Source organism: Hippocampus bargibanti, linkage group LG18 (assembly GCF_051943395.1).
Source record: "Hippocampus bargibanti isolate YZ-2025 linkage group LG18, ASM5194339v1, whole genome shotgun sequence".
NCBI lineage: Eukaryota > Metazoa > Chordata > Actinopteri > Syngnathiformes > Syngnathidae > Hippocampus > Hippocampus bargibanti.
The window spans coordinates 9,312,509-9,326,193 of record NC_142751.1 but is presented as its reverse complement, the minus strand read 5'-3'; the positions used below and the strand labels follow the sequence as shown (position 1 = coordinate 9,326,193).

Here is a 13,685-nt window from a genome sequence, read left to right as displayed (position 1 = left end):
ACATTTCACAGCAGCAAATTTATGCTGTAGTCGAGCAGATTCGTTGTCATGACATGGAAAGCTATACAGCTCAGAAAAATAACCATAACATGCTTTTTCCAACAATATTAAAAGACAGCCAACGCCTCCGTACAAATTGTGTCCATAATTTGTAAAATCACTTGAAATGACTTCTACTGAGTGTATTTTACAAAGATTCCACCGCATATAGCTATATTTTACGTTTTAAGACTCACGCTGAATATTCAGGAAGTCTTGTTTTCCAGTTGGTGACGATTCCTGACGTGACGTCACGTCAGGAACACCCCTGACCGAGAAAGCGACACACAATGCATTTTGGGTACTTTGTTTGGTCTGAAAACTTCGTGTTGATCTGTGTTGATGGCGAAATTAGAAGGAAAACACATAAATAACGCAATGGTGAATCGTTGTGTGTTGCACCAAGACTTTGATACTAGTTGACACAAATTCCCAGCAGACAAATCAGCCCATTTCCAACGGAGCTTGGGCGCCATCTTGTGCATTTTCTGGGACGCTACATTGGAGTCCTAACGGCTCCAATTGATACGGGAGGACTTCTTTACCCACCCACAGAAAAACTTATCTTGTGACTGTAAAGTGACCTTAAGCGTTTTGAAAGGCGCTCATAAATGAAATGTATTATTATTATTATTATTATTATTATTATTATTATTATTATTATTATTATCATTATCATTATCATTATCATTATCATTATTATTATTATTATTAACATGCCACATTGTAACACCCAAAAAGAAGGAAGTGAAATTGAATACATATTTTTTTGGGTTTAAACTATACAGTCAGTTGCATATACTTCTGACTGCAGTATTGGGCCACACTCAGTCTATTTCCTGACTGACGTTGGGTGTGGCTTCAAGCGGTTTCACTTCTCTGACCAATGTAGCATAAACATCATTAAAAAAAAATAAAAAAAATATAATGTTTCTAATTTTCCTTCGGAGGTACGACAGAGTCTGCTGTGTGTGTAGTGTGATAAGAATGGGTGTGTGAGGTTCTTTTACTTCAAAAAAAGCTTGCATACTTTCAGATGAATTCTGTACAGTCAGCAAAGCGAGACCTCCATTTATCAGTCAAATCCATGAACATTGCTCTTCCACAAATTCAATCCCATAACAAGAACAGTTTTGCCCTACCTGGAATGACCTCAAAGAGATATTTTCCTGCTTCATCGCCGCTGCTATGATGCTCTAAAACTTTGTTGCCGGGCAGGAAAATGGCTCCCTGGAAAAGAAGAACAAAACAAATGGAACATTTCCATTCCATACTGTGAATGTTTGGAGCCTGAACAGTCAGGATTAAGTTCTGACCTACTTTCCGGGCATTTGGATGGAAGTGTGACTTTGAAAGGAATGACCCAGTGGTGCCAAATCGATAGAGGTCATTAGCAAGGGTCATGCTAATGAAGACAAGCTGTGGGTCAGTGACAGTATTAATAAGATCAGAAGGGAGCCCTAGTTTGAGGGTACTTTAATAGGCCGTAACTGTGACAACCGTGAAGTCGTGGAAACACTACCTGAGGCCCCAGAAGATTTCATAGTTAAAGGGTTGTAAAAACCGGGACAGAAGTGAGACATTGAATGTGGCCTTGATCTACAAAAATGTACCAAAGAACAGCACTGATGTTTGTTTGTTTTTTTTTTTTCATTTTAACTTTCTTTTTGGTGGCAGTTTGACCATGCAGGAAACAAGAGATAGGTTGAATGCAATTGTGGGTGTGGCTTTTGGTAGCTGGGCTTGGCATTTGTCGCACTATACTTTAAAACCACAACACCCACTGACATGTCCTGTGGGGGCCTTTTGTTAGCTGTGCTCAACCCTGACCACAGACCAACTTTTTTTTTTAAATATCTGTATATTGTTGCTATGTTGGAACAGTCGTTTAAAGGTGGAATGCTGTAATGACAATGTCCCAAATATATCACCACGGGAGAGAAAACTCTGTGAGGGTATAGTTTTACCATTTCAGGGGCAGTGGTTACTACAGTTTATCATGCGATTGGGGGACTTTAATGGTGTAAAACTCATTTTTTCACATTGTAGTTACAGTTTCACATCGTTATTGTCCAATGAAAAGTCTGTATCAGCAAAGTCAAGGGTGTCAAACTCATTTTTTTGCCATAGGCCACATTGTAGTTACGGTTTTCCTCTTGGGGGACGTTATGAATTTAAGGGAAACCGTTGGAATGTATCATGTGTTCCACATATTACATAGAGAATGCACAACAAATTAATGAATAACTAGTTTTCAAATCTGAAGTCTGGAATAAATGATTGTGGTTTACATATAACATTTTGAAAGTTTGGTTCAGATTTTAGCAAGCATCAAGGCACTTGACATGGCTTGATTTGCTTTCGCGTACCGAAAAAAATGATGTGGCCCCGGGGCCTTGATTTTGACACCCGTGGGTTACAGGGTGCAGTGAAGGAATTGATCTGTATTCAAAACATGGGAATTTTAGCAAGAAAATAATTTTGTTCTGAGATATTTTGTTAGTGATTTGTAATTTTTATTCCGGTTGTTACATTTACTGAAATATTTTGAAGAATTTGAGGGGGGGGGTTTGCACAAAAAAACATTACTTGAGCATAAAATGGGTTTGGGGTGTTGATTTTGGCATGATATTGGCTTTCAATGCAGGTAATGGTGAAAATGATGAAAAGGAAGGAGGCTTTGATCCTCTCCTTTTTCATCTAGAACTGCTTCATGTCACAATGACGGCGCAGAAAGTGTTTAAGAGTGAATATGTCCCACGTGAGTGGCTGGCTTTACTGCAACGCCTGTATTTTTGCTGCTGTGAAATGAATATCTAATCTAATGTTACACCCACTTTAGGAGATGAAGGATTTTTTTCTCCCCTCCAATTCCAAATTTCAAACAGAAACATTGATAGTTGCAAGTAATCTGTCATTAGTCACTGACCGGTTGATGACCACTAATCCCCCCTTTTTATCTGCTAATTATTGGTGTTCAGTCTCAGTGGCCCTACAGAGTCAGGAAGTCAAACCCAGTGGGAGCACTCGCGATGTGAGTGAGTTCCTTTTTTTTTCCCTTTAAGGCATGGTGTCAAAGTCAAGGCCCGGGGGCCAAATCTGGGCCATCTCATAATTTTATTCGGCCCGCAAAATGAAATGTAACTTGTGAAATTCCATGATGCTTGCTGAAGTCTGAACCAAAATTGTCGTATGTAAACCACAAGAACAGTCATTATTTTTTACTTAAAATTTGAAATGTAGTTATTCATTAATTTATTGTGCGCTCTATATTAAAGGCTTTCTGATTTTGACTCTGATTTTATATGTGGAGGGGATTAAACATTAGAATGGCTTCCCCCAAATAACAGCCCTTGAGAGTAAAATTTAACAGCAATGTGGCCCAATATGCTTTAAGACATTCCGCTGGATTTGGTGCCAACACCAAATCCAGCAGACATTTAAACAGCTTCGTCTCCCAAGCCATTAACTATTTAAACAGTAACCCAAATAGAACTGTATATTTTCGCTTTGCAATTTTTTGATAATGATACTAGTGCACAACAAGGAGTCATCTAACGATGAGTTGAGGCCTAATATTTTAGTCCAAGGTGGAAAATGTATTGGCTTTGACCCATTTTGATGTGCTTAACAAGAACTCAGTGTCTTCTTGAGTACAGCATGCCTCTCAGTGTCTTTGTTTAACATTGTTAAAAATATAGGAGACATAAAAAAAGAAATTCAGCCCAAAGTGCTCTAGAGTGTTTATGGACATACTTCCTTGTAAGATGTTCAACAGAGGACAACGTAAATTAACGTTTTCATGCACCCTCTAACTGAATAACATGGTAAATTCACCACTGTAGTAGCCGCTTATGATACAGATTGGAGAAGACGTGATGCTCTCTTTAATGATGCTGATGTTTCAATCACCAACTATTGAACAAAAAGCAACTGCTCAAAGTTACTTGTGCACATTCCTTCAAATTCCCACAGCTTGGCTGTTCCTACCCGAGGTTATGGAAATGTGATTTAGAAAACAGAAGACAAAGGAAGCCAATGGACTTTTCCATTCATCACACTGAGGGACACAGGGACCGTTACACAGCACCAACGGTGTGTATTTGGACTGCATTTAAAGAAAACTGAATTTTCCGGTGTATAAGGCGCATCCAAAAGCCTTCATTTTCTTCAAAAGATAACCCTGCGCCTTATATGTGAAGTAATATTGAGCCACAACAGATCGCGCAACTACTGTCAGCAGCCACCAACTCCATTTGCCCCTGTAGAAGAAGTAACCCCAGCCTTTAATGTAGCGCCTTAAATTGTGGTGTGCCTTCTATATGGACAACTTTTATATATTTGCATATTACATTTATAAAACGTTTTTCATTCATTGAAGATGTGCCCTATAGTGTATATGGAAAAAGTTTGAAAATCCACCATTCATTGGGTGTTAGCCATATACTCCAGTGCGCCTTATAGAGACGCTCCCCAACTTACAAACGAGATACATTCTGAACAGTCGTTCGTAACGTGAATTCATTCGTAAGTTGCTTCAGTGATATACAGTAAAGTCTCGTTATATCGATATTCAAGGGAGTCCGAAAAAATATCGATATAACCGGGACTATCGATATATCCGACCCTGTTTGCATGTAATTTTCTCCGTGCGTGCATAGAAATAGTATCGATATAACCGGGACTATCGATATATCCAATATCGATATAACGAGACTTTACTGTATATTGAAGGGAATGTATGTTCAAGGCTTATATAAGTATGTTTAAGGTTCATATAAGTATGTTTAAGGCTTGTATAAGTAACCTGTATAGGTTTGTACTGAAAAATAAACATTTAATAAAATACAGTATATGACCTATAAAGATATGTACATGTACAACTGGAGAGAATACTACATATGTTACATATGTCATAAGTACCGTTGTTCGTAACTCGAATGTTCGTAAGTAGGGCTGCGTCTGTACACCGGAAAATACGGACCTTTGGATTTAAGATGGACCACTTTCATTCTGCGCACTGCCAACTGCAATGCAATGATAGCAACAGACATGTATTACACTCCAAGGTTGTACCAATGAGACTTTACAGTACGTGTTAAACGGTGAATATCGTCTCCAAGAGTCAAACAGCGGCATTGTAATTTTATTAAGCATGACAAGTGGAAACAGAGTAGCATTTCACAAGATCCGAAGAAAGACTTTTGCCGCATAAGACATCGTCGGGTTGTCTTTTCACACTGTAATAACTTCAAGCGCGTTTCTGAACAATACCGATATTCATTGGCAACGGCGGCCATGTTGATTGGCTAAAGTCACAGCTGCTAATGAATGCGGCCATTGTGTAAAAACCGCATCCGATGAAATTCGAGTGTGGGTGACGGGCAACCCAGTGGTCGAATGAAGGCGGGCTTGGTGGCATGTTGACACTAAGCCCACACGTGCCGTTACTCTACGCGTGCTTGTGACCTCGCGCCTCCATCAGGCTACCATTCTTGGGATTCCACGCATTGCTCAGAGAGGTTTGGCTGACTAAATGTGCGGGACACAACACGACCCCTTGAAGCGACGATGGCTTCTTGCCATTTTTTTAATGTTGATGATAGCACTGGTGACTCCCAAAGACGCGTCGGTGCATAATATGTGCGTCACTGTTTAGCTTCAAAGGCTACGGTTAAATACCCCAAAACGACATGATGTAAAAGCTGCACCAACAGTTCTGCTTTTGTCAATCCAAAAGGTGCATTATACTCGTGGGTACGGTTGATTGACAAAGTCAGTTGTAACTGTAAAAACCAAATGAGCCTAAAATAAATCATTAACATTAAACTTGTTCAATATTAACAAAGGCGCAACCGCAGCTTGCCGTATAATTTGAATCTTCCGTAACAATAATGAATCGCAAGTAACTTTGTATTTGTCTTAACAGGACATATTTAACATTTAGATAGAGTAACGTTAGCTAGCTAACACTCCCTGGCATCAATCTTACATTGACCGGAATGGAACGTACAGTCTAAGGAAATATGCTGAAAAAGAACAAAAGTCTCATTCAACCGAACATTAGGAAAGAATTATAAATCCATTTCTGTCCACATTTTGCTTCGTCATGAGAACCAAAAGTGTGTCTTTGTTCAGTGTTTGCATACTCGCTGCAAGAGGCTGCCTGGTTACAGTCACTAAAGAGATTGCATCGTTGTTGTCGGTATGAGCTCGAGGCAGACTTTTAAACAATCGTGTGATTGGGAGTCAAAAACACGACCTAGCACAAGGTGTTTGCTTATTTGTAGGCAGCTAAACGTTATTTCAAGAATATACTAGTGGTCAAAAGGTTCTTTGGAACGAATTAGGGCATTCGTTTGAGTTAAGAAATGTCTTCCAGGAACAATTTCTTAAAGTACAACTGACACCATTTTTTTGTTTCCTAACTGACATCAGAAAAATGTTTTATAACATCTAAAATACCCCTTGTTCGTGATGTCACGCCAGGACGTCTTGCCTTGCTCTAGAATCAAGACAATGGCTTCAGATTCGGAGAAGATGCTTTCTTGTTACTCATCCAGTTATGAATATGATTCAAATAGTTCTGAAGAGGAAAGCATACATGTTTACAATCGATTAAAGAAGTCCTTCAGTCTCATTTTGAGGCGTCTGGACTCCAATGTAACGTCCCAAAAAATGCAGAAGATGGCGCCCAAGCTCCGTTGGAAATGGGGTGATTTGTCTGCTGGGAATTTGTGTCAACTAGTATCAAATAGTAGTCTTGGTGCAACACACAACGATTCACAATCACATTATTTATATGTTTTCCTTCTAATTTCGCCATCAACACGGATCAACACGAAGTTTTCAGACCAAACAAAGTACCCAAAATGCATTGTTTGTCGCTTTCTCGGTGAGGGGCATTCCTGACGTGACGTCACGTCAGGAATCGTCACCAACTCAAAAACAAGACTTCCTGAATATTCAGCGCGTAAAATATAGCCATATGCGGTGGAATCTTATTAAAATACGCTCAGTAGGAGTCATTTCAAGTGATTTTACAAATTATGGACACAACTTGTTTGGAGGCGTCAGTTGTCCTTTAAGTAGAGGTACCACTGCATTGGTTATCATCTTAAACACTGAGTCTAATCCGAGATCTATATAAACTGCTATTCCAAAATTGAACGGAAAGATTTGCTACCGTGATTATTGTGTTGACATCCTTACCAGGGATTTGCTCTCGTCCTCGTCCTTGTAATAGAAGAGTTGGTCCCCTCGCAGAACAAACCAGCGGCTGTGCCACGTCTTGACGAAACCACCTTGCTTTCTGAGCCAACCGCACCTGATGACCCCCTGCTTCCCCTGGTAGGCCTCCACGCCAGTTGGCGAGGCGCACTGCTGGGGACCGCCGTGGGACTGCTCGTCCATCACGGCGATTCAAACCTGCCGACGGGCCAAAACAAATATGATATAACCACATGCGCATCGACTGGGGAAACATTCCACGCATATCCAGATGAACGTCTCGTTTAATGAGAATCAAAGTTCAAAATCTCCCACGCTCATTACCCATTAACACATTATCGCCCGGTTTCGAGCACAGCGTTTGCTGCGTGACTCCTGCTTCTAGTCTGCTGACATCAGTATTAAAGCTTCCGTGACTGTGGCTGAGCTGGGCTTGGTGAACGTCCAAACAAGCCGCAGGTCCAGATGATGACCAGATGCGGCAGTGCAACAGTGATTCCAAATTGCAGTCCATCAAGTGAAGAAAATAAAACCAAATTAAAAAAAATTGGTGTTACAAAATTGCCAAAATCTAAGTCAGACCTTTTTATTTCCAATCCCATAAACGCAGTTAGTATCCAAACATATTGAGTCAATAAAATGTCCCGCCCATATACTTGTCACGTCGTTATTGTCCAATGAAAAGCCTGTAAATGTATTATTATTATTATTATTATTATCTCATCTTTTGTTTTTGCTGGAGCCTATTTCAGCTGTCTTCGGGCACGAGGCGGGGGGACACCCTGAATTGGTTGCCAGCCAATCGCAGGGCACACAAAGACATACAACAGTCACTCTCACACTCACACCTAGGGACAATTTGGAGTGGTCAATCTGCCTGCCATGCATGTTTTTAGAGTGTGGGAGGAAACCGGAGGACCCGGAGAAAACTCACGTGGGTCCAGGGAGAACATGCAAACTCTACACAGGGAGGCGCAAAGCGGCGACCTCTGCACTGTGAAGCCGGTGTGCTAACCACTCGACTACCGGGCCGCTCATTATTATTATTATTATTATTATTATTATTATTATTATTATTATTATTACCTTGAGAGTTTTGAAAGGTGCTTATAAATGAAATGTATTATTATTATTATTATTATTATTATTATCAGCTAAGTCAATGGTGTCAAACTCATTTTTTTGCCACAGGCTACATTGTAGTTACGGTTTCCTCTTGGGAGCTGTTGTGAATTTGGGGAAGCCGTTAAAATATTTAATCGCCTTCACATATTACACTCAGAGCACACAACAAATTAATGAAGAACTAGTTTAAAATTTTCAAGTAAAAAAATAATGACTTATTGCAGTTTACATGGGACAACTTGAAATTTTGGTTCGGACTTTAGCAAGCATCATGCAACTTGACCTGCTTTATTTGCTTTCGCGGGCCGAATAAAATGATTTGATGGACCAGATTTGGCCCCCGGGCCTTGACTTTGATACCTGTGAGCTAAATTGTTCATTTTTAGCTGAAATACCAAAGTGATGTGTCTTGGAGTTTCATATTCTCAAATTAAGTGTTTCATCGCTCGGGTTTGGGTCAGTTGAAAAAAATAATGAAAATTGAAATTAATATTAAATCGCAGGCTTTTTTTTCTAACGTCATTGGTTGTCAATGTGCACGCAAACTCAGGATTTGTGTCTGGCCCAAGGTAGGAAATTAAATTCCAAGGACTGTCGTAAAATGGCGAATAAGAGTCGCAAATATTTCCAAAGCATCACGTCGCTTTCTATTTTGTATTGAAATCATTTGTCCAAATATGATGCAAGACTTCTGGTCTGTTGACTGATTTTATAGTCGGCAGATATTTTTTGAGCAGCCAATTGGGTACCAGATTTTTGTTAGATAATAAAAAGTGCTGATCATGATATAACATGTCGTATGGTATGATGATTACATGCGGTACAAAGAATGAAGCGTAAATGAAATAAGATATACTGTACATGACTTGCAGCTCTTTTCTTATGTTGTAGATATTTCTTCTAACGACATACAGAAAACTATTCCAGAAATATTTGGCGCTGATTCAAAAGTATTTTTGTTCTGGGAATAGTTATGCAAGGGGAAGATCCCCAGACTCCCTCATGGCAAATTGTTGTTGAAACTGCTCAAAGGTTTTGTAAAAAGGCTACAAAAATTAAACCGTGGAATCTCGCGCGACCACAGGAAGTGGCCGTCTTGAGGGAAAACTGTATGCAAAAAAAGGCCTTTTCCAGGCTGTGGCGTTGATGGTGCTATTTGGAAGGGGCTAATTTGGACTCGTTTTAGCCTTGTCCTTGGAGCCCTTCTGTCACGTCTCATCCCGTGAGTGAAGACGGCTACCAGTGTGTGTGGCAGCGAGGCTCGAGTCTGGTCTATACTCAGTTGTGGTGAGTAAAATGCAATGGACGACTTTGACGTTCCAAAATGGCAATCGTGCGAGGAAGAAAAGGGCCACACAAACTAACCGAAACTGTCCAAAACTGGATAACATTGGTCTGTGCGGACGGTACTGCTTGTGTATTTCTGTAAATCTTGCAGAAAACTGCATATTTAACCAAATATAAAACGTACAGCACAGGTGTCAAAGTCAAGGCCCGGGGGCCAAATCTGGCCTGCCACATCATTTTATTCGGGCCGCAAAAGCAAAGCATGTGAAATTCCATAATGTTACTAAATTCCGAACCAAAATTTCAAATTATCCCATTGTAAGAATTTTTTTTTAATCTGTTGAATCTATCATATTTTTAACTCTAGTTCATAGCAGGATAAAAAAAAGCTACTGGATAAAAAAAAACTCAAATTCTAACATTTTCCACATCCAATTCCAACTTTTTCCTCGCATTAGGACTTGACTCTCAAAATTGGATCATCGTTTAAAAATAACTTGATTCGCTTGTTCTGGGTTTATCTTCAAATTCTATTTTTTTTATGTACACTTCATTCATTTGATTCTATATGTTTTTAACTGAAGTTCAGTTCTTAAAGTGTCCAAAATCTTCAAAAAAAAATGAACCCGGAAGTGGCCAGTTTCAGAAGGTCCCGCCCCCTTCTACGTGGTGTCACCCCAAGACGTCTTGCCTTGCTCTAGAATCAAAACAATGGCTTCAGATTCAGAGAAGATGCTTTCTTGTTACTCATCCAGTTATGAATGGTTAGTTCTGAAGAGGAAAGCATAAATGTTTGCAATCGATTAAAGAAGTCCTCCCGTATCAAATCGAATCGTCCGGACTCCAATGTAGCATCCCAGAAAATGCACAAGATGGCGCCTAAGCTCTGTTGGAAATTGGGTGATTTGTCTGCTGGGAATTTGTGTCAACTAGTATCAAATACAGTAAAGTCTCGTTATATCGATATTCAAGGGAGTCCGAAAAAATATCGATATAACCGGGACTATCGATATATCCGACCCTGTTTGCATGTAATTTTCTCCGTGCGTGCATAGAAATAGTATCGATATAACCGGGACTATCGATATATCCGATATCGATATAACGAGACTTTACTGTAGTAGTCTTGGTGCAACACACAAGGATTCACCATCACGTTATTTATGTGTTTTCCTTCTAATTTCGCCATCAACACGGATCAACACGAAGTTTTCAGACCAAACAAAGTACCCAAAATGCATTGTGTGTCGCTTTCTCAGGGGCGTTCAAGACGTGATGTCACATCAGGCATCGTCATCAACTCGAAAACAAGACTTCCTGAATATTCAGCGCGAGTCTTAAAACGTAAAATATAGCTATATGTCGTGGAATCGTTATAAAATGCGCTCAGTAGAAGTCATTTGAAGTGATTTTACAAATGATCGACACAACTTGTCCGAAGGAGTCGATTGTCATTTAACAGAAAAAAACTTTGACCAAAAAAAATTGCTGTGACATTGCTTGTCAGCACTGGAAACTCCCTTCAAAAGGTCCCTCCTCCCCCTTCTAAATCTTGTGGGGGGGCCCCGTGACCCACATGTGTTAAAGACAAATATAACCGCCGGTTACCAAAGCTGCAAGCTTGGAGAACACTCTGCTCCTGCGAGTGCGGAGAACAAGCCAAGCTTCTTAGTGGATGTGAAAGAGGAACTGACTTCATGTGCAAGCGTCGCTGAAATAACCCCAGAACAGATTCTTGATCTTGGCCAGCATTTTAATTCCACAATTCAACATTCAATGGGAGACTCTATTACGGATTTATCGCTTTGGTCTGAGATCAGTCATGCTGTGAGTCACTCCATGATTGCAAGCAGCGCACGATGCAATGTGAGGACTCAGAAGGATCAAGTCCTGTTAGCTTGTGTGTGATGAATCAAATGTGTTCCACATTCAGATAGTCGACAATGCTGCCACTTGGCTGTGATGCAAGCATGATTCTTTCTTCATTTTATTTTATGCCATGTGTCACTCGGGAGATTTTTGGAAAGCATTCAGGGATCGTTAATAAACAAAATATCCTTAAACTGTTTAAAAGGCAAGCTTTGTTCTAGGAATAAAAATAAATACATAATGAATCCAATATGTCCAATTGTCGAATGAAAATGGCACTGTGATGCCATTCGTAACACTTAACATCATTGGTGTCAAACTAGAGGCCTGGGGGCCAGATCTGGCCCACCTCATTATTTTAAGTGGTCCATGAAAACAAATCTAACAACTTCCATGATCTTTTGTAAAATGTCAACCAAATTTGCATTTGTCATAAATAAAAGTTATATTCACAGCATTTTCGTGTTGCCAAACCCTTCATGATAGCAAATTAACTCATTCACTGCCATTCCCAAATGTATTTGGAATTAAAAAGCATGACATGGAACAAATTTGGGTTTTGTTTTTCCTTCCGGAGTTGCCGATAAAGCGATGGACAGACCTCCGGCAATATTTTTCCCTCCCACAAGGGTGCAGCATTTGCCTTTTGTACTGCCGCCCCCATTTCAAGCTCAGATAACTCCAGACCCATATAACTTGGGAATTAATTATTAATTTTTCATATGAAAGAAGATTATATAAGGTTTTTTATGTTGCATTAAATGTTTATGTAGCCCGAAAACTCAATATTCTGTGGGTACTGCAATTTGAGTGAGAATGACAAAAACCCTGGCACTGGAGTGGACACATTTTTACACATCGTCTGGCAGTGAATGAGTTAAACAGTAGTTGAATCAATAGTTATTCTTTACTTCTTGACATGGTTACAGTCAGAACGGTCCTCCATGTGATATGTTAACTAAAATGTGGCATACGCAAAAAATGAATTTCACGCTTCTGCCTTACTTCCTCTTCCAAACCACAACGTAGCAAGCTAGTAACTACCAAACAGTCCGACAAGCAAAAAAAATATGGGTATTATCAACACCACCAAAATGATTGCATTAATAATTATGATGCTGAAACAAAAAAAAGTAAGACAAACTATGATGTCTGACAGCTATAGAGCATACGTATATGTGAATAAAACAAATAGTTACATGTTTGTAATGTTCCAACCTGCTTCCTACTTTGAGGCAGTTTCTGCGCCAATAAACAGCTATCACAGATCTGGGAACAGCCGGGGTACGGCACGGCAGCTGACGCAGGCAACCTGATCCCGCAACTTTCCTGCAGTACAGCTTGTGAGCACTGCATATACGTATATATATTCCGGGCACCGGGGGGGTTCATCACTTCGCGTGTTCTTTCCTTTTGCATGAACATGCCAGGTGGAAAGAGGCACTGTTAGGCCCTTGTGCTGAATCGTGCAAATAAAAGCTACCCCGAAAAGTGGTGGGAATTTGATAATTGCTGGGAAAGATGCACCGAGCTTCCTTTACTGACTAAGAGCGGGACCACCCGGGTGAGTTGATTTAAAAAAAAAAGTCAAGCGTGACTTAATGAGATCCGATACAAAAGCAGCATCATTATATGGCGGAATAACATACAAACAAGCACTCGTGTACTTGAACACAAAAGAAAGATCCAAAATATTTCCACAGGTACATTAAAGGACAACCGACGTCACTTTTTTGTTTTTTAACTGACACCAGAAAAACGTTTTATAGCGTCTAAAATACCCAAAACACGCAGTATGATATTTTTAGTCAAATGCAAAACACCAATAAAAATGACTTAAAGTGTCCAAAATCTGCAAAAAATTGAGATGCGAATTGGGCATTTTCAGAAAGTCCCGCCCCCAATTCGTGACGTCACGCCAAGACGTCTTGCATTGCTAGTGAATCAAAACAATGGCTTCAAATTCGGAGAATATGCTTTCTTGTTCCACATCCAGTGATGAATATGATTCAAATAGTTCTGAAGAGGAAAGCATACAGAATTTATTTGTGCCATTTTGAGGCAACATTGGGGGGAAATCTCTCACCCAAAAAAAGAGGCACAAAATGGCGACCTCCTGTGGCCACCTCCGTTTC

General features: G+C 39.9%; 1 protein-coding gene across 1 annotated transcript in view; it reads right to left on the bottom strand.

Moving 5' to 3' along the window:
• The window catches only part of arhgap24 (Rho GTPase activating protein 24), a 45,049-nt gene that overhangs the window by 29,503 nt on the left and 1,861 nt on the right, over positions 1-13,685 (bottom strand). The window contains 2 exon segments of the mRNA XM_089021077.1: positions 1,182-1,269; positions 7,252-7,467. Coding sequence (XP_088877203.1) covers positions 1,182-1,269; positions 7,252-7,452 — 289 coding nt within the window. The 5' untranslated portion in view covers positions 7,453-7,467.